The sequence below is a fragment of the Barbus barbus genome, assembly GCF_936440315.1.
Source record: "Barbus barbus genome assembly, chromosome: 32".
Lineage (NCBI taxonomy): Eukaryota > Metazoa > Chordata > Actinopteri > Cypriniformes > Cyprinidae > Barbus > Barbus barbus.
In genome coordinates this window covers 22117213-22143145 of record NC_136760.1, presented here as the reverse complement: position 1 = coordinate 22143145, position 25933 = coordinate 22117213, and the positions used below count along the sequence as shown (strand labels likewise).

At 36.0% G+C, this 25933-nt stretch overlaps 3 protein-coding genes across 8 annotated transcripts; 2 read left to right on the top strand and 1 right to left on the bottom strand.

The window, feature by feature from the left end:
• Nucleotides 1-591: 591 nt before the first annotated feature.
• LOC306852554 (rap1 GTPase-GDP dissociation stimulator 1-B) lies at nt 592-6299 on the top strand. Its single transcript, XM_079389476.1, has 5 exons — nt 592-1002; nt 1071-1175; nt 3210-3332; nt 3562-3687; nt 4273-6299. Exons 1-5 carry the CDS (start codon nt 957-959, stop codon nt 4746-4748), a joined length of 876 nt encoding a protein of 291 aa, XP_079245602.1. The 5' UTR covers nt 592-956; the 3' UTR covers nt 4749-6299.
• syt15 (synaptotagmin XV) lies at nt 4025-13059 on the bottom strand. The gene is made up of 8 exons (XM_079389459.1): nt 12866-13059; nt 11286-11475; nt 10163-10305; nt 9759-10054; nt 8589-8759; nt 8324-8435; nt 8066-8245; nt 4025-6579 (listed from the first exon to the last, which is right to left on the bottom strand). The coding sequence occupies exons 1-8, from the start codon at nt 12870-12872 to the stop codon at nt 6431-6433; spliced, it is 1248 nt and encodes a 415-aa protein (XP_079245585.1). The 5' UTR covers nt 12873-13059; the 3' UTR covers nt 4025-6430.
• Nucleotides 11641-25801, top strand: LOC306852553 (G protein-regulated inducer of neurite outgrowth 2). Of its 6 annotated transcripts, XM_079389474.1 has the most exons (5): nt 11641-11677; nt 11755-11813; nt 12928-13117; nt 20571-20667; nt 22613-25801. In XM_079389474.1, the coding sequence occupies exon 5, from the start codon at nt 22906-22908 to the stop codon at nt 24016-24018; it is 1113 nt and encodes a 370-aa protein (XP_079245600.1). In that variant the 5' UTR covers nt 11641-11677; nt 11755-11813; nt 12928-13117; nt 20571-20667; nt 22613-22905; the 3' UTR covers nt 24019-25801. The 6 variants fall into 6 exon arrangements, with proteins under 6 accessions (XP_079245600.1, XP_079245596.1, XP_079245601.1 ...); XM_079389470.1 differs by having other exon boundaries at nt 11646-11813; nt 12974-13117; XM_079389475.1 differs by lacking the exon at nt 20571-20667 and having other exon boundaries at nt 11646-11677; nt 22613-25791.
• The last annotated feature ends 132 nt before the right edge of the window (nt 25802-25933 follow it).

Sequence of the window (25933 nt, the reverse complement as noted above, 5' to 3'; positions counted from 1 at the left end):
TTTATTGAATGGATTTATTGCAGTTACAATTACGTATAATTAAGGATAGGGATTTAAACAAACCCTTAACCCCAAGTATTCAAATTTTATGAGCGTTCCATATCTCACATTATTTGCGTTATGAGCCATAGATATCTGAAACTATGTGGGGATCTCGCGATTTTCATTAAACGACAAAATATGGAACGAGGGACACAATCCAGAACCTCATAGAGACACTTTTTTTTTTAAATGATCCAATAAGTTAAATGTAACAATATGTCCATAACCATTAAGAACAGCTTTGCAGCCACATAACATCATACAGGCATTGTGGTGTTATAATTAATCTGTTTTATACTGTACATCCTCTCAAATATCAATAATAGCTAATTGGTTTGTTTTCAATTATGCTCACTTCAACTGCTTTGTAATCTTTTGTATTTTCACAAAAGATTTAATCACAAAGCAGCTTTTCTGAATCCCTGGCGAGCGTGCAGAGAAAATCCTCACCATGGAGTCAGATTTGTAGCTGAGCCAATGATATTGTTTGTCAGTTTGTTGTTCCTCTCTCTCTTCTGCCCTTTAGGAGACGTTTGATGTGGGCGTTCTGCATTTCACAGTCTCACCTACAGATGTCCTGTCCACTGTGAGGCTTTCGTTAGACTGAGGATTTGGAGTGCATTAGTGTAGGTCTGAATCAGAGCAGGCAGTGGAGAGACGGGGATTGAGAGGAAGAAAATAAATGTGTGATGAGTGAGGGAGGGAGGAGTTTGTTTCGCAAACATACATGTATGTATACTCCAGACAAGAGTGGAAGGAAAACAGGTGGAGGACACAAAAAAGGACAATATTGCACAAATATATACTGATACAAAGCAAGACATGGAGTTGTGTGAGATTTTAGACTGTCGTGGTAATCCAGGACACAAGCAGTGCTGAGAACTAAAGAGGTCATCACAACCTCACACAGACATATGGACAAGATGGGGGCCGGTCGTCCACTATCTAATGTGCCCAAGGGTAAGTAACAACAGCCACAATGGAAAGACTGTGAAGGATGTGTTTTGATTTACATTTTCTATTCTCAGATTCACTAAGTGCTGCAATAGAGGCCATCAGTGTGAGCACAGAACTTGTCGAGGAGGAGCTAAAGCCATATTTGGACACCGTACTCAATGTTGCCATAGAAAGAAGTATTTCATGTTTTTTGTCATAATTTAAGATTTAGATTATTTGTTTTCGGCTGGAGAAGTCAGGAGTGTACATGTATTCATGTAGACATGCATAGAACTAGTTGAGTGCTTATGTAACAAAAACCAGGCCCTCTGAGCAATATTCAGGATGTTATATTTTGTGACATTTCCTATATATTATGCCTTTATAAAGTAGTTCCTTTAAAGTAAACTGAAACCGTTGTCAATTGGTATGAGCTCGTTTCAGCTAGTTAGATGCAGAATGTACCAGCACTTTGAGTGAGTTCTGAAAGCTGCTTAGTGTGTATGGCTACTACTACACTTTGGCTAGACCTGACCGAGGCTACTATCATAAGTTATTATGTGTCTCTCTGGAAAACTTGATTTTGTCTAGTCAGTTGCAACACAAGGTTGAATATTTTTGCATAATGAACTCTAAACAGTAATATTTGCAGTCATCCTAAGCAAAAGGTTTCTTACATAGCTATACTGGTTTTGTCTCTTATTCCACTTTGCATTAACTTTAATCTCACAGTCAAATAATATAAACTTAAATCAATGTTTGATGTGTAAAAAGCAGGAAAATGTACAGTCTGATTATGTACTGAAATGATACAAGACCCTGTGAGGATTATTTTGCGATAATGAACAAGTGGCTTTGCATTATCCCCTGCATATGTTACCCTGGACCACAAAACCCATATTTCACATTATTAGTTTTTTCACAAATTATTGATTTTTCTTTTATGCCAAAAATCATTAGGACATTAAGTAAAGTTCATGTTCCATGAAAATATTTTGTAAATTTCCTACTGTATATCAAAACTTCATTTTTTTATTAGTAGTATGCAGAAGAACTTCATTAGACAAATTTAAAGGCGATTTTCTCTATTTCGATTTTTTGCACCCTCAGATTCCAGATTTTCAAATAGTTGTATCTCGGCCAAATATTGTCCTATCATAACAAACCATACATCAATGGAATTATACATAAATGGAATTGGATTATGTATACATCTCAATTAAAAAAAAATGGTCCAGGTTCACATATCACAAATCATCTGAGCACAGGTGAGAAACCATAATTAATACATCAACAAGGATAGCTGTGAGAAGGATACGCAACTCCTGTGGATTTGAAAACAGAGACGCTCTAATCCGCATTTGTCTCTGTGAGAGGCATTGAGTGACAGGAACGATTAGCCAGACTGCTCCTTTGTACACAAGCAACCAGGTGGCCAGCTGTGAGTGACCTGTTGTTTGTAGAAACATCATTTGTTAATCTGTGCATATGTTCTCTGAGGACAACTGGAGAGAACCTTCCTGCAGAGTTCAATTCCAACTCTGATCAAACACAACTGAACCAACTAATTAGGATCTGAAGGAGCACTTGATAATTACAGACAGGTGTGTTTGATCAGGGTTGGAACTGAGCTCTGCAGGAAGGTAGATCTCCGGGAACAGGGATGGGCACTCCTGGTTTAGCATGATGTGCACAATTTATCCAATTTGTTGTACTTTCAGAGGGTTGGGGTATATATTCATAACCGTTTATGTTTGAGGTCGGTACAATTAAAATTAATAATTTTATTCTCCAAGGACACATAAAATTCATTAAAAAAAACTGAGTAAAGACATTTATAATTTTCCAAAAAAGTATTTTAAATAAATACTGTTCTTTTGAAGTTTGTATTCATCAATGAATCCTAGAAAAATGTCACAGTTTCCACAAAAATATTTAGCAGCACAACTGTTTTCAACATAATAATAAAAAAAGTGACTTTTTATTCATAAGAAATTACCTTTTCTTTCAGCATATTGGAAAGTTAATGTGCTAAAAATTCAGCTTTGCCATTACAGAAATAATTCACATTTAAAAAAATATTAAATAGAGAATGGTTATTAATTGTAATATTATTCCACAATATTATTGTTGTACTGTATTTTGTATCAAATAAATACAGACTTTCTTTCAAATACATTATTACATATTACTGACCCCAAGCTTTGTGTAATGTGTTTTTCCTGTCCTAGATAAAGGCATATCAGAGCAGGTGGTAGAAAGTGGGATTCTGCCTGTTCTGGCTCAGATTTTAAGAAGAAAGAGCACGCTCACTACTCACACTGCCAGACTGGTAGCTGAACTGGCCAGAGATGGTATGAACAAATGTATACAAATATAATGCATGTGTTTGTTGGTGTAGCCTTGTGAATATGGGCTGGGCTGAAGAAATGATCCATAAACAAGACCTACACCTTTACCTCAGGTTGCTTGTGGGATTGTTTTTCTAATAGGTTGCACTGGATAAACTGCAAATTTTTCAAATAATGGGAGCTCAACAGAGTATTGACTGATTATTTATTCTATAATTCCATCTTTCTTTAGCTCCCGTGAGAGAGCAATGCTTTGAGACAGGGATTGTATCTGCCCTTGTGACCTTACTGCTCAGCCAAGACCAGGACCTTCTCCTTCACGTTAGCCAGGCCATCGCCAGGATTTGTTATGACAGCAGTGAGTGATCTGTTTCAGGGGCATTTTGAATCTGAATCTGAGATGATGTGAGTCAGATGTGTAGTTTCAGAAAATAGTTAAATTTTTTTAAATTTTTCAAATTTGAAAGCTTTCGAATTAGTTTGTCATTGGCAACAATAGTGTTTTATTTATTTGGATGCCTTCTATACTGTGTATATTTTGCTGGAACAAGCAGCGTTCACGAGAAGTGGAGTGCGCAAAAGCTGTGTGTGAACATTGCCAGATATTTAACTGTAAAATATTTAATGGCAGGATTGAAAATTACCTTATCCATTTCAGAAAACATCAATAAAGATAACACAAGCATAGATTTTTAAAGAGACACTTTATTTGTCATCAGTGTTTTTTTCTTTTTCTTTAGTCTATCCAACAAAGTTAAACGGGTTTCAATGTTTTTTTATTCTTCCAAATGAGGGATGATGCCAGAATTTTCATTTTTGGGTCCAGTATCCCTCTGATAAATCACAGATTTTTAGGAAAAATTGGAAGCTATTTAGAGTCTAGCAATCTGTATCTTGATGCTGACCTTGGACTTTGGGATTTAAGATATTATTTTTTTGCCAGACTTGCAGCAGGAGCGATTCTTGAGGCTCGGAGCTGTCCCACGACTGGTGTCCGTTCTTCTCCAGTACCGTGAGAACGAGGCATTGCTGAGCTCTTGCCTTCTAGCCCTTTGTAACCTGGCCGACATGGGCGAAGAAGACGGCTCCATGCTCTCCTGGGAGGAAGGGGCGTATTTTGGTGAAGGGGAGCGGGTTTTCCGTGGAACCTCACGGTACGCTTTCGGCTTCTCTTCGGCTGTGACGGTGGTCAGGCTGAAACAGTGGACAAACGGCCAGTACTCTGTGGCAGTAGAAGTGCTTCAAAGGTGCTCCACGATGCTGTGGGGTGCAAAAAATGGCCACCAGACTGGACACCGCTTACCGAACTTTGCCCACCTAGGCAGCTGCCCCAAATTGTATAAAGTTATCAAATGCTCAGTGAAAAACATACCAAGAAACAGGAATCTGAGGGCAGCAGTGCTTCATACCCTTTTGTGAGGATTTATGGTAGTGCTTTTGGACGTCTGAGGTGGCCTAAACCGGTGATCTGGTGTAAACCACGTCCCAAAATTTAAGGAGCTCATTTCAGCCATTCGTAATAAAGAATGGATCTGAAAGCACAAACATAGAATATAACTGCTCTCAGTTTCCTATTGCTCAGACGTCACGTCTGATCCCGAAGGTACCAATCGAGAGCCAAAATCACAAGCCAGGTCACAAGACATGTTGTGTCCAGGCAGTTTAAGTCCTACAGATCTACGCTGGCTGTACATAGAACATGAGAACAGGTGGACGCCGAGCTGCAATCTGCTAGCCTTTCTGAACTCTGTGATTAGTCCATAAGAGGCCTTACAGTAGTGGATTATCCAGACCCAGTGTTCAGGGTCAGAGCAGCTACACGCACCCAGGTCACAATATGCAACCGTGTTGCAAAATGCACCAAGGGAAATAGATTAACAGATGAGAATCATGACTTATGTTTACAGTCTTTGGGTCCAAACACAGTCCATGTGAAAGCAGGCTTAACTAATGAACTACATTTAATCAGTGTTACACATAATTGGGTTTTAAATTTCATTCTGGATTGATAACTGCAAAAAGTTAATGTCCATCAATAATCATCTAGTAAACCCCTGCTAAACTGGCCTATTCCAATATTACATGAATGTAGGCCCAGAAGGGGTGGGGGAATTCTCACTGTGTGCAGTGCTTGCTTTTGAGTAAAACTTGTTACACTACTGTTCAAAAGTTTGGGGTTGGTAAGTGTTTTATTGTTTCATTTTCTCTCATACTCACCAAGGCCACATATACATTTTTTTTTCATCAAAAATACAGTAAAAACAGTAATATTATTACAATTTAAAATAACTGTTTCTAATATATTTTCAAAAGTAATTTATTCTTTTGATGGCAAAGCTGAATTTCCAGTAGCCATTACTCCAGTCTTCAGTGTCACATGATCCTTCACAAATCAGTCTAATATGCTGATTTGGTGCTCAAGAAACATTTCAGGATTATTTGATAAACAGAAAGTTTAAAAGAACAGCAATTATTTAAAATGGACTGTTTTTGTAACATTATATAATATATTTTTTTACTGTCACTTTTGATCAACGTAATGCTTATTATTATTTTAAAATGTACTGATCCCAAACTTTTGAATGGTAGTGTATGTCCAATTTGTGAGCGAATCATTCTTTTCAATAAATCAATCAAACCAGTTCACAAATTGGTCTGAACGATTCAGTATCAATCTCTGTGACCCTACATAGGAAAAGAGGATTGAAGAATGGATGTGAATCAATCTGAATCCAAATGAAACAAATTTCTTATCCATTAATTACAAACAAATGGAAATGAGAATAGAAATTTGTGGGTTAAAAGTGTGAGAACCCTATTGTACAACTGAACTGTATTTTTACCTCCTGCATCAAGTCACACAGTTGTTCTGATGGGCTTTGAGGAGCAAACTGTTTTTTAAAATAATGTAATTAAATGCAAAGGTCATTCACCAATGTATGCTATCAATAAACATTTTCTTTTGACTTTAATTCCATTTGATTTTCTGACATCAGTCTTGTACTGAGAAAAAAAAACACTTCCACCTCAAAGATAAGAAAAAATGCTACCATTGTTTTCAAAGAGAGGAGGGAGGTGGCATTGAGTTTGTAGCATGTTATTCATTGAGGGCCCTGTACTGTGTCAGCGGATCCCAGCGGGTGCCATTGCCTGACCAGCTCCTGTGGTTTGCTGACCATGTCGTTCCAGTGTTCCAGTTCTCTGCCCCTCGCATACATGAACGGCCCAATGACCACAATGCCCAACAACACTGCCAGTAAAGACAAAATATAGTGACTGAGTACAGATACATAGGTATATTAAAATAACTGTTATGTCTAAGACCACTGGTGAATGGGGAATGAACCAGTATATTTATTTTATAATTTTTTAAATAATTTCTAATTATATATGTCACCCTGGACCACAAAACCAGCCATAAGTAGCACAGATATATTTGTAGCAATAGCCAACAATAAACGGTATGGGTCAAAATTATCGATTTTTCTTTTATGCCAAAAATCATTAGGATATTAAAGATCGTGTTCCATGAAGAAATTTGGTAAATTTCGTGCCATAAATATATCAAAACTTAATTTTTGATTAGTAATATGCATTGCTAAGAACTTCATTTGGACAACTTTAAAGGAGATTTTCCTCAATATTTAGATTTTTTTTGCACCCTCAGATTCCAGATTTTCAAATAGTTGTATCTCAGCTGAATAATGTCCTATCATAACAAACCATACATCAATGGAAATAAATCTCTTTTTTTTTCTTTTTTATCACCATTATGACTGGTTTTGTGGTCCATATTATAATATCAGTAAAAAAAAAAAAAGAAAAATTTAGTTTAATTGAAAAATTACCATGATCAGCATATCAGTTTAATTAGTGACCTAGAAATAGTGCAGAATCTTTAATATGTGTTTTTTTATATATATATTTCAGAAATTGTGTGCATTTTTCTTTGTTGTTACCAGTCAGCCAGTTTTGATCAATCAAATTCGGGTATAGTATTATTAATATTAATAGGGTTTAGTATTATTTTTATTATATCTATATTATTATATATTATTTTTATTAATTTTTTGACGACTTTTATTTTTATATTTTAAATTTAAGTTTAATTTTGTTTTGTCATTTTTTATTAGTTTTTTTAAATATTACTATTTAAGTTTAATAAATTTTTATTCCAGTTTTAAAGCTAATTTTTTTTCAGTTAGTAATTGTAGTGCAAATTACATTTACATTTAGTCATTTTATCCAAAGCGACTTACAAATGAGGATAGTGGAAGCAATCAAAACCAACAAAAGAGCAATGATACGCAAGTGCCATGACAAGTCTCAGTTAGCTTAATACAGTGCACGTAGCAAGGTTTATTTTTTTATTATATAATAAATAAAAAGAAAACAGATAGAACAGAAAAAGAATAGAGCAAGCTAGTGTTAGATGCCTTTTTTGCTTTTGTTAATTGTATAATAAATAAAAAGAAAACAACTAGATAAAATACAAAAAGATTAGAAAAGCTAGTGTTAGTATTTTTTTTTATTAAAATTAATTATCTTAGTTACCTAGGCAACATTTCTTATTTTCATTTAGTGTAAGTTTTTCTATCTAATTATATTTTATTTCAATTAACATTTTTTGTTGGAGTTTTTTTTAAACACTTTCATTTTGGTTCCCTCTAGTATTTTTAATTTAACATAGTACTTTGTCTTATATTATTTCTTGGAAATGACTGATTGACAGTTACCGGGTTCCTCTGTGCTGGGCTGCTGGAGCTGTAGGGTCAGACAGGCCGTGTCCAGCTGCATGGGGAGGAGCCTGAAGGTAAGCCTCTCATTAAAGGATGGATTATTTCCTTTCGCTACAGTGGTCCACTTGTTCCTCACCACCTGAGTATGTATATTCAGAGAGACCTGGGCGCACACACCTGTACCATCCATTTTACATGCAAGTTAAAGGTGCACAAAGACTGCTTGACTCTGTATTGTATTGCTCTGTTTCTCACCTGCATCACTACAACACTGCAACCCTCGCGCTCGTAGAACAACCACAGTGAGGCGGTGCAGGGACTCATTGTAGTTCAAAGACACCTGGATGTCACCGTTTTTTGAAAGGGGCTACAACAGCAGAAAAAAAAACACATTGGTACAGCACTCTTTCCCCAGAATCCCCAGAAATTCACACAGGTTTGGAAAGACATGAAGGTGAGTAAATGATGACAGAATTTTCATGTCTGCGTTAACTATTCCTTTAATATTGAAGTGTCATACTTGATCACTTTCATTGTCCAGATCCCTCCACTGCACTTTGCCTGCCGTCTCCTTCAGTTCAGAATATCTGAGTGGGATCAGGACTTGACCCACAAGATGGTGCTTCTTCTGATGGTCCACAGTGTGCATGCTCATACTCAGAGAGCACTGGTCGACACAGCTATTAGATACCTGTTAGACGGCATAGGAGAAAGCTTAAAGGCCTTATTTTGAGTGTACCGTTAAAACGTTTGGGGTCAAGATTTATTTTGTATTTATTTATTTTTTTTGGAAGAAATGTATACTTCAACTGACAGTAAAGACATCTATAATGTTACAAAACAATTCTATTTCAAATAAATGCTGTTCTTTTTAACTGAAATAAATGTATTGCCATTTCCATATTAAGATTAATTATTGATAATAATTTGAAATTTGAGCACTATTGCAGATTGTTTTATTAATAGATTGAATTATTTTATTGTTATATTTTATTTATCTATTTGTTAAAGTTTTAGTATTTTGGTGATTTTGTCACTTTTATTATTTATTTATTTTTTAAATCTCTATAAAGTTTTTTTTATGGTTTTAGTTCTAGTTAACTATAATAACCGTGGTGAGCTCATAAAAATGAGAATATTAGAAAGATTTCTGAAGGCTCATGTGACACTAAAGACTGGCGTAATTATACTGACAATTCAGCTTTGCCATCACAGGAATAAATTACATTTTAAAATATATTTAAATAGACACCATGAATTTTAAATTGTAATAATATTTTACTGTTTTACTGTATCTAGACAGATAAATGCAGTCTTGTTGAGAATAAGAGACATTGAATAGCATTTCATTAACATTAAAAAATCAGCAGCTTGTTTATCAGCTTGTCACAAACTTCTACTGAACCCAGAATATTTTTTGTATTTGTATTTGGTATTTATAAATGCTTAGAGGAATGACTCAGGAAACCTGCTTGCAATGGCCAGTAGATGGAGACATCAACTATGAAATATCTTCTCTAATTTCAAAAAGTTTCTCCATTATTTAAAACGTTTTTGAAAATAAATTTGCAAACAAATCGTGAAACATTAGTTAAAAGCACTTGTATTTCCATATAATGGGGAAGATTGATGATGTACCCACATACAGAGAGATGAAGACTGCCAATGTTTATCAGGAGAAACTCTTTACCTGAAACACAAAGGTGTCGTTGAACTGCGGATGACAACCTTTCCGTCGTGCTTTGGCTTGACGGTGTCGTCGGTCATCAGACGGTAACAGCTGCAGTTTTACCAGTGTGACATTACCCTGGCACAGAGCGGGCAGGTTAGCAGCACGGAGCAGAGACACTACCAGCTGCTCTCTCTCCTGCTGATACCGCAGAGCGAACCACAGACGAACAACTGAGCCATTGGGAAGCGCCCATTCACTGGGCTCCTCTGGGAGCTGGTACAGGTCTGGTCTTATGCTGCCCAGGGGGAACCAACCTCAAGGACCACATAGAGCAGAATGAGAAACAGTCAAAACATTCTCTTTATACTTCCTTTGTATCATTGTTTCTGATGCCTAATGCCTGTATTGCAGTCCTGACATACTCCCTACTGTCAGAGAGCCTCGCTGGGTGTGCAGATCTGGATGGAGTTCCCATTCCTCAGCATGCTCTGTTTCTTCTTTCTCCTCTTTTAGTTGGGGTGTTCTTTTGAACCGAGGAGGCACAAAGAAAGGAACATCACCTGAGCTGTGAAAATTCAAAGATAAGAATGGGTAGATGCACTTCATCCCACATTTCATAGGGAATGCTATAAGAGAGATCAGTGCCAGATGTCACACTTTAATTAATTAAAATATGATTTTTTTTCTATTATATTTATTTTATTTGGTTATATTATTTATTTGTTTATTATGCTTATTTACAAATCTTACATATTTTACATTACTAAATGTGAATTTTTATATCCATTTATTATATTTAGTTATTTTATTTTATATTTGTCATTTATTTATTTACTGTGGCTTATTTACAGTCACGTTATTAAAATGTGAATTTTATATCAATTTATTTATTTTACATTGTTATATTATTTGTTTACACATTTTTTACAATTAAATGTTTATGTCTGCATATAATCTGTATTCATATATTATATAATGTCTATTTTATACCTGCATATAATTTTAAGAAATAAAAATAAACACAATAAGTAAATAAATCTATAATAAATAACTTTTATTGCTTTTTCATTGTATCATTTATTTACTTAATGTATGTTTATTTTCTTAATTATACTTTTATATATAGATTAAAATGTAATTAGGATAAACTAACAAACAAACAAATCAATAAATGCTATAATAATAGCTTTTAATATAGTAACTTAAATTAAGAATTATTATTATTAATAGATATTTAATTAGGAAATACAAATAATGTAAAAATTCACATTTCAGTAAAGTAAAATGTGTGACATCTAGCACCAATCTCTCTTATAACATGAAGGATTGGCTAAAAAAACTGTTATGCTGCTAGAGAAAATGTATGCGTGCTCACAAAACGTTATTAGCCCTTGTGACAACTAGTCCCTGCCTCTCTTCACTGCAAAAAAAAGCCCAAGAGCTTGGATAGGATGTATTTATTAAATTTTTTCACCTTGCATTGCAATGATACTGTATACATTTTGTATTCTTGCCATTTCTAGACAAGCAACAACTGTTATTTACCCATAGCTGCTGCTCTGTGATGTCTGAAGCACTGGAGTGGTGCATCGTGGGATTGTGGGGGTGGTAGGTATCAGTCCCATGTAGAGCGTTTGAGTTTGTCTCTTCCTCCACAGTAGATACACTGATAGGCCAAACAGCAACAGGAACAGAAATGCTGCAGACAGTCCACAAGCCAGTGCTACAAGTGGATCTAATGGCACAGACACAAAACAAACTCAGTGGCCAGTCACCCTCCCCTCTCACTCAGTGTTTCATACAACAGAGAACATGGCTTTGCATTAACTAAACCTGCTGTGTGACACTATTGGACAGTCTCTTTCTCTCATGCCTTTTAAATAGATGTGTCAAGTGTCTTGTGTCAACACACTTTAGTGGAGACCTGCATGCAAGAGGTGGAGCACATTGTGCTTTTGCTGCTCAAGAAACACAGTATTTCTAGAGCAACAACCTGTTTTCTCCTTTACTGTAGGGAATTTACTGCAGCCGCCTGGAGGAATACAGTGCGGGTGAACCAGAACCTCCTAACAGGTATTGTAGTCATTTAATACAGCTCATAATTTAGAAATTAAAAGTGAAATTTACATAAATCTTGAATATTATATAATAATATTCTATAAATACTATATTATAGTATGTCTTTAAGGCTTGCTGTGCTTAGAAAAGGATTTAAAAAAGGATTTGTACACTTATTAAATCTAAGCAAACAAGCTGTTATGGTATTATTTTATGGGGAAAAAAATAAATATAAGGATTCTTTTTCTGATTTTATAAAAAAAAATGTAATTTTAACATATATGAATTATATTATATTACATTTAACTAGTATACAGATCCATGTTTTAATATGAGATAGTTCACTCAAAAAAATTTAATTCTGCCACCATTTACTCACGCTCATGTCGTTCCAAATCTGTATGACTTCCTTTTTTCTTTGAAACATTAAAAGATGATATTTAACTATTGTCCATTTCGTGGTCAATGGGCTCTGATGTTGGTTTGGACCCCATTGACTTTCATTTTAGGATAGATCCATTCTTTAAAATATCTACTTTTGTGCTCAAATGATGACAGAATTTTCATTTTTGGGTAAACTGTCCCTTTAAATAAGCTTTTGACATGCACAGTTGTTTCTCAGATGGTAACTACTGGTATCCATAAGCTAAAAGGGAGAACTTGTATATATGTATTTAAGCAGCATGCTCTCATAATTGTGAATTTTAAGGGCACTTTGACTCACTGGTCAATAATTGTTCAATTGCACATGAAGATTATTAGTGTACAGGGGTCAACCATCTGCTCAGCAGTGTCTAATAGCATATCACATTAGCACGCACAGAAATACACGTCGCTATGACAGCATTAGACCCTCGTGTCTGGCAAAGTAAGCTTTGGTGCAACTAACATACATATTATGTAATAACTTACATTAAGTCGTATAAGATGATCAAATATTTGCAGCCTGGCAAAACAAACAATGTTGTCTGTTTGTCTTAAAGATCCACTATCACATAGTAACAGATCTGTGTAAAATAGGTCTCAAGTATAGTTTGTACAACAGTTTCCAATAACCTTCTACTCACCAGCCATGGAAGGCCACAGTCTGTCTAACTCCTAACTGAATAAAGTCTCTCTTTCTCTCCAGTAGAGTCAATGTGAATCACCAATCACCGGTTTCTCATTTTGCCCAGAGGTTGTCTCATGGGTGCTTTTCCTGATGTCCCATTGAGAGTAAGCTGTGTCTTCTGACAGCCTGGTCACCCTACAGCGGGGTACTACAGTCCCCCTGAGGCTTCCCAGGATAGTTAATCAACACCGAACACTGGCTTAAGCAGGTGAGCGATATGAGCTCTGCCAGTTGCAGTATTTATTTCCAAACAAACACAAAACCTTGATTCAGTCCAGTGAGCATACAAACTGTGACTATTTACAGGCAATTAGCAAGCTAAAAGGACTTCCAAACAAAATTGCTGAAAGCTATTCAGATATGTTTAATTGAATGGATGTGACTTCTGTAATATGATTTGATCTCAGTGAATCAGCCACCACAGGGCTCATAGACTGTTGTTTCATAACTGCAGATTGAATGTTATGATGTCTGCAGCAGCCTAGTTTGCATTCACTAAGCGTTAATGAATAACTCTTTGAGAACAAGGGAAGTTTATCTAGGCTGTAATCAGGCAACACGTCTGCTGTTCCCACAATACCTCTAAATGTGGTCAGCTTGCATGGAGTTTCAAGACATTTGATTGCAATAAAAACACCAGTTACTTAATCTAAACTCATCTCAGATACTGTATGTAGTAGCAGAAACCTAATTGAACTGAGTAAATTCTAATAAAATTTGATGTGTCAAAGTAACTAATGAGCTAGTGCAGTGCATGCTAGCACCTTAATATCTAGTCCTATGCAAAGAATGCTGGGAACCCTGTCGTTTCAGATTGTCAACAAAAATATTAATCTAGTCCCAACACAAATGGATTTAGTAAACAGCATTTTAGAAACAAACTGTGCAATGAAGTTAAGATCAAATGTTTAAGAATTTTTGCCAACTGATCTTCAGTAAACTGAAAAAGCAGCAAAAATTTGTCATATATATATATTAGACCATAATTGTATGCATAATATTTTATTATATCATAATAAAACACATTTTTCTGTAAGAAGTAATCATCTTATATCATGCACTGAAAGAGAACAATTTAAAGGTATAGTTCAGCCCAAAATTTTGTCATAATTGACCCTTCTCAAAAACCCTCCCCTGTTACTACGTCCGACAAACCACACATCATGTTCTCATGCAGTGAAAAACATATTGCGGAGCAAAGGACAATGGACGACGTGGAGGACAATGACAACATGCCGACAAAACAGAGCAGGTTACTTTTGGAATGAATGCCATAGAACAGGGGTGGGGAACGTTGATCCTGAAGAGCCATTCCCTTGTGAAAAATACATTTTTTATAAAGTGTACTTATAGCAGAAATAATATACTTTAAAAGAACACACATAAGTGCAAATTAAATGTTATTTTCGACGCTTATATACATTGTTATTGTAATTAACTTGAACAATTTCACATTTTAAAGTGATATTAAATGCGATAAGTTGAACTTGTAAGTGGTACTTTTTAGTACATCTTTATATGTACTTTCATAATTGTTTCTAGTGTCTTTAAAATATGGTTAAAGTGTACTACTAATGTACTAACAAGCAATTAATGTTAACTAAAATATACTTTAATGTCCGTTAACAATACACTTAAGCATGAATTAAATGTAATATTTCTGATCACCTAAATGCATGTTATTTGTAATTTATTGCAAATATATTACAGTTTAAAATGACATTAAATGCAGTTAGTTATACTTTTGATTGATATTTTTGAACCACTTAAGTGGGACTTTAGTATGTTTTATATGTACTTTGAAATATGGTAAATATGTACTTCTCAATAAGCAATTAATGTGAACTAAAATATACTTCAATGTCATTTCAATGTACTTCAATGTCACATATCTCTGGCAATGAATTTGAAATTTATTATAGGCTATTTAAAACAAATCTCTTAATTACTTAGTTACAATCAACACAAACACAAAATGAAAACCCACTACATGAAACAAAAATGCTTTTTGCTTATGCACAAGAAAAACCCAACACTACATACACAGCTGCAACACTTTAACTCACTTATTACAATGATTCTGGAGAACAATGCAAAATCACTTACATACAAAAGTACCTAATCTTGCCATCATAGAAAACATTATTCTGTATGGATTATAAACCCGTTTCCTCATTGGGGACCTAAAATGTCCACAAGGTCAAAATTTACTGGTATTACTATCCTTCTGGAGTCATTTGGTCTCCATAATGTTTTATGGAGTAATCCATAATAGGATTACTAACACACAAACACACACAATTGATACAACAAAAAGAAAAATCAAGAAAATTATAATTCGTACAACAAATGAGACCTTATTGTAAAACATTACCAAACTGTGTTAATGGTACCCTCGGTTTCACAGACAAGGCTTAAGACCTGCCCCAGACTAAAGTGTAATTCTGAGCTGTTTCGACTGAAAGAAACTTGCACTGACTGATCTTTAAAAATATCAGTGCCTTTATTTTGTCTCAAGATGCACACTAGTAATGTTTTTTCTAAGGCATGTTAATGAAAATGACTTAAATGTCCTAATTGACCTATGGCCTAATCTTGGCTTGGTCTAAGCCCTGTCTGTGAAACCAGGCCATAAATTCTCAAACCTTTACTAGCACCAACATTAAACAGGCCTGAAAGGTTTCTTCTAAAATCTTACTCCAGCATTAGTGAATGCAAATTTGACTGAATAAATAAAGTTCCAAATGAACTTGCTGGCAAGTGGTGTTTGTCAGTGTCCCAGAAGCTCTTTATCGGCAGTAAACTTCAAATGTCATGAAGATGCACACCATCTCTCCAAGGTCTCTTTGAGCGGAAATGCTCCAAAGAGGCAGGAAAGTCAGAAAAAAATCCTTGACGAAAGAAAGAAGAACAATTGTTATAAAACGTATCCAGTCATTATAAATGGTTAAATTGAGTGAAAGCAATAGACACAGTTGATGTCCAAAGTTCATATACACCTTCCAGTATCTGCAAATGTTAATAATTTAAGCAGTAAGAGGGTAGAGGGGTAGAATCATTAAAAAATAGCAATTTCTGCTCTGATGAAGCAGTTTATTCTGCAAGGTGTATGTAAACTTTTGACCACATCTGCATCACCTAAGAGGTGAATTACCTCAATCATCAGGGCAACATTGTAGTAGAGTGCTGCAAGATGTTCCTTCAGATTTCCGGACCACACCATCTTCACTGACACTGGGCTTTACAGGGAGTAAAACATAACTTTATCATTTACCCAAATATAGATAAATATCCCAAAATCTATGAAAATGAAGAAAGGTAACTTCATTTTTTTTCCCCTCATCTTGCCTTGCAAGCGTTTCTTGCACATCTTCAATGTGACTGACACAGCAAAGCTGCTGTCCTCTTCCTTTGGTTTGTTACCTGTAAAATATATGATGATTAGAGGGGGATCTTTAAATGCACAGGTGGGAATATATTACTTGCAAATGGAAAAGATTCAAAGCATTTAAAATCCACAAGGATAGTGACTTAATATAGCACTTTTTTAGCTTGTCATGCGTGATCAGGGTGATCTGACTTACATCTAACGTCATGTGTTTCCACGCTGTATCTCCTGTAACAAATCTGTGCTGATCCTGCAAAATGAATAACTCCAGATAAATACAAAAATATTACATATTACAAACACAACCAGTAATGGGACATCTTTCTCTTCAGATGCAAAAATAAACACAACAACATTATTTCTAGAGGTGGCTGATATATTGAATATTTCTGGTGGCTAATATCGATTATATACATTAAATATTATTAGATCGGATCTTTGAATTTTGTTTTGTAGCGTTACATTGAATTTTAAATCATTTAGTTAAAAATACAATATTGTATTTTCAGCAGTCAAATTTCTTGGTCCACACACGCGATAACATTCCGATATCAGAATGCATTCATAGATAAATTATAGGACATGATAAATTCCCCTCCCGAGTCCATAGCAAGAACTGCCGGGTGTGAATGGCAGGAATGACAAGACTAAATTAAGAGTAAAGAAAGCTTATATCAAGATATACTTCATTCATTATCTGCAGTAATAAAGTTGTCCTAATTCATTGTGTAGTTAGACCAAAGACTATTAGACTCATTCATGACTCATTCACCTAACTAAAAGTGCAATGCCTAGTCTAATTCAAATCAAATTTATTTGAATGCAAATTAATTTTGTTAAGATCTGTTAAATTTTTGCTTGCAATTAAATGTGTTTAAGTGAGAACAACATAATGATATTTAAAGTATTCTGTACACAGATGTAAAGTACAGTACTATTACATACAAATACAGTACTCTCATAAATGACACTGTATCAAATGTTATGTCAAAAATTCAACTTCATAGAGTTAATAGCGCAAGAGCTGGTGATGAAAATCTCAACAATACGTTTTATTGGAGTATACTGTATAAGAAAGTGTATTTAAGTTTAGAAGAAAAATACATTTCAAGTGCATTAATGCACAGTATATATTATAGACCAAATACATTTAAAATACATAAACAAATGTAATTTTGAAAAACACACTAAAGTTGAAATTAAAATAAATTATTTATTTACATGTGCTTTCAAATATTGATAAATATATAAAAATAAGTGTAATTATTTAAAACACAATACAATCATAATTATGTCAAATGTATGTTTAAGTAATACTTAATTAGACATTATTATAAAGTGCATTTTTAAAAAGTGCACTTAAGTATGTTAAGACCTATTGTCATTAAAGTGTACTCTCTTTAAGTACACTTAAGTGGCCTTTAATTTAGATTATATTATTTGCAAGTGCACTTTTTAAAAAGTATACTTTTAATAATTGAAGTACACAAAAAGTACACTTTTACTGCAATTAAGCACACTTCTTTTTCACAAGGGTTCTCCTGCAGAGTTTAGCTCCAACCCTGAAAAAACCTGGAAAAAATACCTAAGTGCTTCCTGAAGACCTTGATTAGCTGGTTCAGATGTGTTTGATTAGGGTTGAAGACAACTTTTACATTTTATTAAAGTAAATCAATAAATTGTAATTAAATTGTATTATTTACAAATTACAATTGTAGCTCTAGACAGTTACTTATGGATATTATTTTATAAATACAGTTGTCTGATTGATTTTATGGTCTCAAGCATTCAGAAATCATGCAAAAGAAAATTAAGCAGTTTTACTACGATAAAACCATGGTTAATTTTTGTAAGGGTTGTGATGTCCACATTTTTTTTTTTGTTGAAGAAATTATAGAGGCAAAAAATCTATAGCAAAAAAGTCGCCAAAAATATTTGAATTAAATGTTTTGTCAATAGTCTATTAAACAAGGATTTGATCGTCCTGTAAGTATAACAGCAGCAATTACCAGGTCTTGGGCTCCCTTTGCAGGCATTTGTAATAGCATGTTGAAACAAAAATAAAAAATAGACACCATCACAAAATTTGTAATGGTCTTACTGGTTATAATGGGACTTGTATTGATTTAATGGAAACTGTAATGGTGCCTGTTGGTCTCTATGGTAATTGGTCACCTTCTATTGGTGGCTTGTTAAAACCAATAAATCCTAATGGAATATGTCCCAAAACACACAACAGAAAACCATTAAAAATGGTTTTAATGGTTCGAAATTGATGGTTTGTAATGTTTGTAATGGTATTTGTGATTCATTGGTGATGGTATTGGAATTTTCTGTGATGGTTCTATTGTTTTTTGTTTTTTTCTTCAGCAGGGTTACCTCATTGTTTTTATATAATGCATTTTAATTCATTTTAAAGGCTGTTGTTGGTTTAGGTTTGTTTTTATAACCACACAAATATTATCTTAATACTTATTTGTAAATTATTATTTGAAGTAACAAAACCATGGTTAATTTGCGGTTACCATGGCTACAGGAACCCTACTTTTTTGGTTTTATTCGTGTTAAAACCATGGCTAATTTTCATAAGGGGACATGGAAACTCGGAGAGAATATTAGATGCGTTGGTGGTGGTGAAATTATGACCGACATTAAAACACGTTTCACAGGATTATGAATGAAAGTGATGCAACTGGGATGGTGCTTCCCCCCCGGGAGTTGGTTCCCTATGCAAACTGCGTACTCTGCATATAGGGAGCGGCGGTACTGGTTGGAGCTAAACTCTGCAGGGACACCGGCCCTCCAGGATCAACGTTTCCCACCCCTGCCATAGAAGAACCACTTTTGGTTCCACAAAGAGCCATTCAGTCAAAGGTTCTTTAAAGAACCATCTCTTTCTTATCTGTTTATAATCTGAAGAACCTTCTTTCACCACAAAGAACCTTTTGTGAAAGAGATAGGTTCTTCAGATGTTAAAGGTTCTTTATGGAATTTTCGTGAGGTATCTTGTTTCAACCATGGAAAGACGTCAATACACCATTTTTCAAGTTCAAGTCCACCAATGTTAATCTCGTTAATAATCTCCTGTCTGGTTTGTTTGTTGGACAAAATGGCAGATTGAGGGTTATGATTGGTCAGATCACCTGTCAGTCAAAGTCCTGGCGAAGGGTGAATCGATTTACTTTCATGTCATTCCGACCTGCGTGACTCCTAATTTCTCTGTGGAACACACACACATACAAAAAAAACAACAAAAAATTTACATATACTTAAAGTCATTGGGAACCCCAGCGTTCTTCAAAATATTTTCTTCTGTGTTCTGCAGAAAAAAGAAAGTCATACAGGTTTGAAGCGGATAACAGAATTTTCATTTTTGAGTGAACTATCACTTTAAGTTGACTTCAAGGAGTCTTGTCTAATATAACATTAAATTAAGGCTGGGCATAAGGGTTTATAATTACAGTGGAAATACACCTGACACAACTGATTTAATGTATGTATGCATCTGTGTTATTATGCCAACAAAATGTTGTTACAGCAACAGGTCCCAAATGTCTCCGTAAATAGGGAAAAAAACATTCTGGTTTGTTCAAGGGTGAGTAAAAACATAAATAATGTAACTTCAGCATGTTTTTACACAAAACAACATGTCAGGATTCTGCCTTTGCGTAACCTCTGAACTGGAGTTATTATGGAACAGGTGAGTTTGTGATGCCAAGTATATGGACAGGTGATCAGAAAGATGAGTCACAGACACATCATAATGGTTTCCTGGCACCACAAGCCCTTCTTTCAAAGAGACTGTTTTCATTGTTCCCATGACAACTTAAAAAAAAAAGACATGATGAAAATTCATTGGGCTCCTATTGAGCATGGCTGTTTCTATAGCAACAGGAAGAGAGAGACGGGATGAGTAAGCAGCAGGAGCTATGAGTGTGTGAGAATGAACATGTGTGTGTAAGAAAGATAGAAGACAGAGTATTTATTGTATTGATTTGGAAAGATATCTGATTTCCTTTTGTGACATTCAATAGCGCCTACCTGTTCTTCCTCTAAATCCCACATTTCATCCCATAAATCCTCTAAATCTTCTTTCCCCCCCACCCCCATTGGGCATACAGCTCTCCTTGCCTCCCACCATTTCTGTCTGTGTGTCTTTGCACCTCCTCCCCCTCCACGGTGGATTTCCTCTCAGAGAGGGAGCGTGTGGTGTGTAATCAGATGACAACGACTGATAATCCAGCTATACACCCACTCTGTCCTGTTCACTTAGAGAGGAGCGAGAGAGCAGGAGTGGAGGAGAGGAAAGAAGTGACGGAGGTGGGATCCGTCTGGGAAGAGGGGAAGGAGACGAGAGGAGGAAGTGGGAGGTATGTGCGTATGCATGTGTGTGTGTGTGGAGGGAGGGAGGTTGTTGACTTACCTGTGGCCATGAGGGAAACCGCAGCTGTCTTCATAAAGCAAGTGCTGCTCAGTGTGAAAGGAAATGATAAAACGAGGCTTTAAAAAGGGGAAGTGAAGATGACAAGGAAGGAAAGACAAAGGGTGACACAAGGTCTTGACTAGATCATGCATGTTTGCAAGTAAATCCAAAAGGTGAGATCTTTCTTGTTTGGTTTTCTTGTAGGAGATGAGAGGTTCACTGGAGTGTTTATATTTACATGTGTGTTTGTGTGTGTGTGTCACAGTCTGGCGCCAGTACAGGTGTATGGTTGTCTGCAAGGATGTAGGTTAGACTGTGGGTTGAGGTGGATGAGGAGGGTTAACAGTGAACACCTTGCCTATTATTTTTAGATGCAGTGGGAAGATAAGTATCATGTTTTCCCATGATAACTGTGGAGAGATAACATCTGTCATTCTGTTAGAGTTGTGGTCATTTGTACAGGTTATTTTTGAGATTTGTTCTGCTTTATTATTATTATTATTATGTAACACTCACCAAATTATATACTTAGTGTTAAATAGTGTTAATAACAAAAAAAAAAAAAATTTTTGAAAACCTGTTGCACAGTATATGATAATATGATAATATAATTTTTGTAGATTTTCTGCAGTTTATGTAATGGATGAGGAACACTGGCTTTGGCACACATCGGCTTTCTGTTCCCATAGAACCAAACACTTTTTCTTGAGAATGTGGTATTTTAATTATAGACAGTGCAAAAGTCTATTACACACTTAGGTAGATGAAAGCATAGTCAAATTCACTACAATGTTTAAAAAATAAGCACACAAGGGATCGCAGATTTGTAAACTTTGTGAATGTTGCGTGTTCCAATTCTGCAGAAATCTGCTGAGCTTTCTTCAGAGTTCTGCATGTGCACCTTCTGTGTGGGCATCCTTGGAAATTAGATTTATATGGTATGATTCAGCAAGTAGTCACAGGGGCATAAACAGATGGTGATGGCCTAATGATTAAGAAAACGAGCAGATAACACAAAGGTTGCAAGTTTATTTCTGAGTTTACTCCTTACAGTTCTGAAATGCCAGTGTCTTTGAGGCACTTAACCTCTGGTTGCTTCACAGGAAATATTACTTCACTTAGTGCACTGCAAGTTGCTTTAAAATGGCACCTCAATGGCAAGTAACCACTACATTCTAAAGTTACGTATAGTATTGAAGTGTGCCTTGAATAACTGTAGAGATTAGAGTGTGAGTGTGTTGTAATTTGGAGTCAGCAGTATGTGTGTGTTGACAGTAGGGAGTGACAGACCCAAAAGTGTCTCCCAAAAAATCTGCTGGAGTGATTGAAGTGTGATGTAAACATGAACAGGCCAGACACACATTCACTCATTGCTCTCAAGAGTTCCTGGAAATGAGAAACACATTCTGACAGTAATGATTTGGAGTCCATACCTTAAAGTATAGCACAGTTTGTGAATTTACAGTAAACCTACTGTCCTTATGGGACCGGACCATGTGGAGTGGAATCAGCCACCTGTGCTGGAGCACCATGTAGATTAATATCCTTTTGAGAGGAGCTGGCATAACCATGATTTTAAGACTGAAATTGGGTTTATCCATCTGTAATCTGGTCAGTCACTCAAGGGAGAGATACCTAGGGATCCCCCTGTACTATTCACTTTAATCTATGTGCTGTAAGCACAAAAGAAATCTTTATCTATTATAAAAGTAAAGGTTTAAGGGTCATTGAAATTCAATGGATTGCCTAGCAGACAACTAAATAGAGGAAAATTTGGTGTGCTTCTTTCCTTATAATTGTTTAAAATATGTTGTGTAAATAATAATTAATGTTTAAATATGAATTATGTACTTTTCATAATTAGTTTAAAATTGTATGTCTTTCTTTACCAGTAGATTATTCACAATGGAGGAAGGACAAAGACCTACATCTGAGATGTACCTCCCAAGCATCAGTCTTGGATCTGCTGATGCTGAAACAGTGGAGAACCATGAGTTGCCAATCATTTCTTTATCCAAAAGCTCGACAGAAATGGTGAGTGGACCTCCTCAACGAACGGAGCTGGCATGGTACCCGCCAGAACTTGCGTAAAAGCGTCAGCAGTGCAGCATGTACACAAAGGCCTATCAGTCTGGGTGGACCATGTGGAGTCCCTGTGAACATTTGTGATCATGAACAGGGGAACATGTGCAGTGGCAACAGCACCCCTGATACTGTAATCTGGCATGGAGGACCTGCAAGATCCTGGAGCGTCATGGAGGACTCGCCCAGAAGGACTCCAATGCAAGATCCACTCCTGGGGCAAAATCAGGTGCATAGTGGTGTGAAGTGTGTGCCGCACTCACCATCCACAAATAGGGATTTAAGGATGAAGGGTCTGATGTGCAGGGAGGGATGTTGTCCGTGTTGCAGGCCTGCAGAGAACCTGACAGGGTGCAGCTGTTGCAGAGTGCCTTGTAGAATGAGTTCTTCGGGTCTGAGTAACAACTTCACACCACAGGGAGCAAATACAGAAGACCGTGCTCAGAGCAACTGTGAAAGTCATTTAACTGTATGCCACAGATCTACCTGTTCTGGTCACATGATGAACACTGCCTGTTTGAGAAGTACTTGCAGTGTTGTTCCATGCCCTGGACATTTGATATCACGGCCACCTTGTGCAGGAAGCCCTTGTGCAGGGCAAAGATCACTGCTCCATTCAGGCTTGCTCGGTTTTCCACCACTTGTGTCCTCAGTCAGCGAGACCAGACTTGACAGCCACAGTACAGGGCATTGCTGTGGATCCGAGTTTAGGGGGCAGAACTCTTCTTGCCTTCGACTGGACAGAACAGGCCAGACTGGTTTTAACAGGACAGTCAAAGATGCCACTACCATGACATCTGACCATGATCTCAGAGATGTTGGTGTGCAAACCGTGTCTGATTCCCTTGCTTCCCCTCTTTCTCATGTGTTTCCTGAAATTAGTTTAAGAGCGGATCCTATTTCAGACACACCTTTGGAGCGCATGTGTCATAGGACCCCTGTGAAGGAAGTGGAATGGGATGCTGAGGGTATGACATGGGAGGTGTATGGTGCAGCTGTGGACCCTGAAGATCTTGGCCTAGCAATTCAAAAGCATCTGGAACTTCAGATCAAAGAGACTGCAGCTGCTGCAGCTGCGGCTGCTCAAACGCAAGACTCCACAGACAATGTCAGCAGCCTGGCACTGCAGCCCAGGCAACGGAAGAAGAGCGAAGGCATTATAAGAACACTGCGCAGTTCAGTGTGTTGCTCTAACCCCAGTACTGTGGGAGACTGAAGTGATCAGCGAAGGGCTGGAGATTGCCTTTTCAGTTTGTGGATGCCTAGGTTAGGTAAGGAAAGGTACAGGCTTTGCCTGAAAGATGGAAATGGATTGAGAATGGCCTGTGGCATATATATTTATTTAGCTAAAGCAAATTGTCCTTAAATTATATCTCTAAATATTCCAAAGCCTTGTCTGCTTAGTTGAAGCTATTAAAGCTCCACAATTGTTTAAATGGAGCAGTGATGTTCAGAGATACATTGCAAGATAGCGTTGCATAGAGCTACCATTCAAAGTTTACATATAATGGGGTGTTTCTACCTTACTTCACACATGGCCTTGTCCCTGTCTTGACCTCCAACGTATCTTTTAGATGTCCCTTTTGGCCCAAAATGCCAAAATAAAGATTTTGGTGAGCTCTGAGTATTGTCATTTTTTCAAATGCTATTCATAGGTTAAAAATGTCTGGTTGTACTTGTTGGATTTTGTCAAGCAAACAACAGATTACTGAACATTACCTATGGGGTACATTAAAATTAGCAAAATCCTTGGACACCCTGAAGTGCTCCCTGGAGTATGATCTGAAGGCTACTTCTAGTTAGGCTACGTGCTAACCCTCAAATCACGATGGATTTAGATTTCTTTGTTTTCTGGTCTCACAGAATCATGGTGTTAAACCCTTTGTAGTCAATGATAATCAACCAGTAGATACTAAATGGCAGAAATTTCAGCTTTTTTTTCTTCAGTTTTTTTTCACAGACTCAGTGGCTATAGAGATATAATTTACAAACAACTATCAACTTACAACAATCTATGTTGTTACTGAATTCACTGATCTTGACGCAAATGGTGATGGTCCAGTGGCAGTTTTGCCTGGTGGATTAGAGTGGGCTCAAGGCCAAAATCAATCCACAGAGCTAAAAATATGAATGCTCATGAGGTTTGTGGGTGTGTAAAGCTAGGTTCTTATCAGGCCTACTGATGATTAGCAAATACAGACTCAAGGTCAATGTTCCTGCACTTATATAGTACATTATGAGCTAAAACTAAGCCCCAGTCCTGGTTCTACGCTCAGGGACGATCTCAGTCAATTCAAAAAGTAAAACGTGCATTTTGATTTTGTTGCCAAAATCTGACGTGAAAAAACATAATCTTTACACTATTTTCATGTCATGATTTAATAATGAAGAATATTTTGTGGTTGCGTTCTATTTAGAAAGTGTAAGGACAAAGATAATTATGGCCATTTTCACAACATTTTACATATTCATAAATCTTTTTTGTTATAAAATATCGTTAATGTTTAAAGTTTGTTCATTATAATGTTAAAATATTAAAGTTAAAATGGTTCATATATCATTCTGTGTAATAGTTTGACTGTTTTTATGTATATCATGATCACATCCTAAATCATAACTATATCTTATACAGAATCAGTCATGATTTTATAAAAGTTAGGGATTGTATTTAGAGCAATCTCTGTCAATAATGTTTAGATTATATTCATTTAAATAACATGACACCTATTGTTGGTAAGTAAATGTGTAACCAGAATCTCTGACCAAATTGACAGTATGTGCTGCACAAACTGCTTTTGTTTTTCTTTGCCAAAGCAATCTTTTTTTGGACCAGAGCATTGTGAGTTAACATAATATAGATATTACTGGATCAACACCTTACAGTATGATGAAAACAAGCTTTATATAGGCTTTTTACAGCAAAAACTACATGTGTTTTAATATTGAGAATACTGAATGTCTTGAAAAATGTACGAGCAACAATAAAACGTTTGGTAAACAATGTTCTGTGTCTGTTATTTTAAAATAGTACAGTTCGATTTTTTTTTTTTCCATAAGACAAGGTTATTTCTCATGGGCTCACTGGCAATGGCATTTCCCTTTGTGAAGGACATAGACAAAGAGAGGGGCAT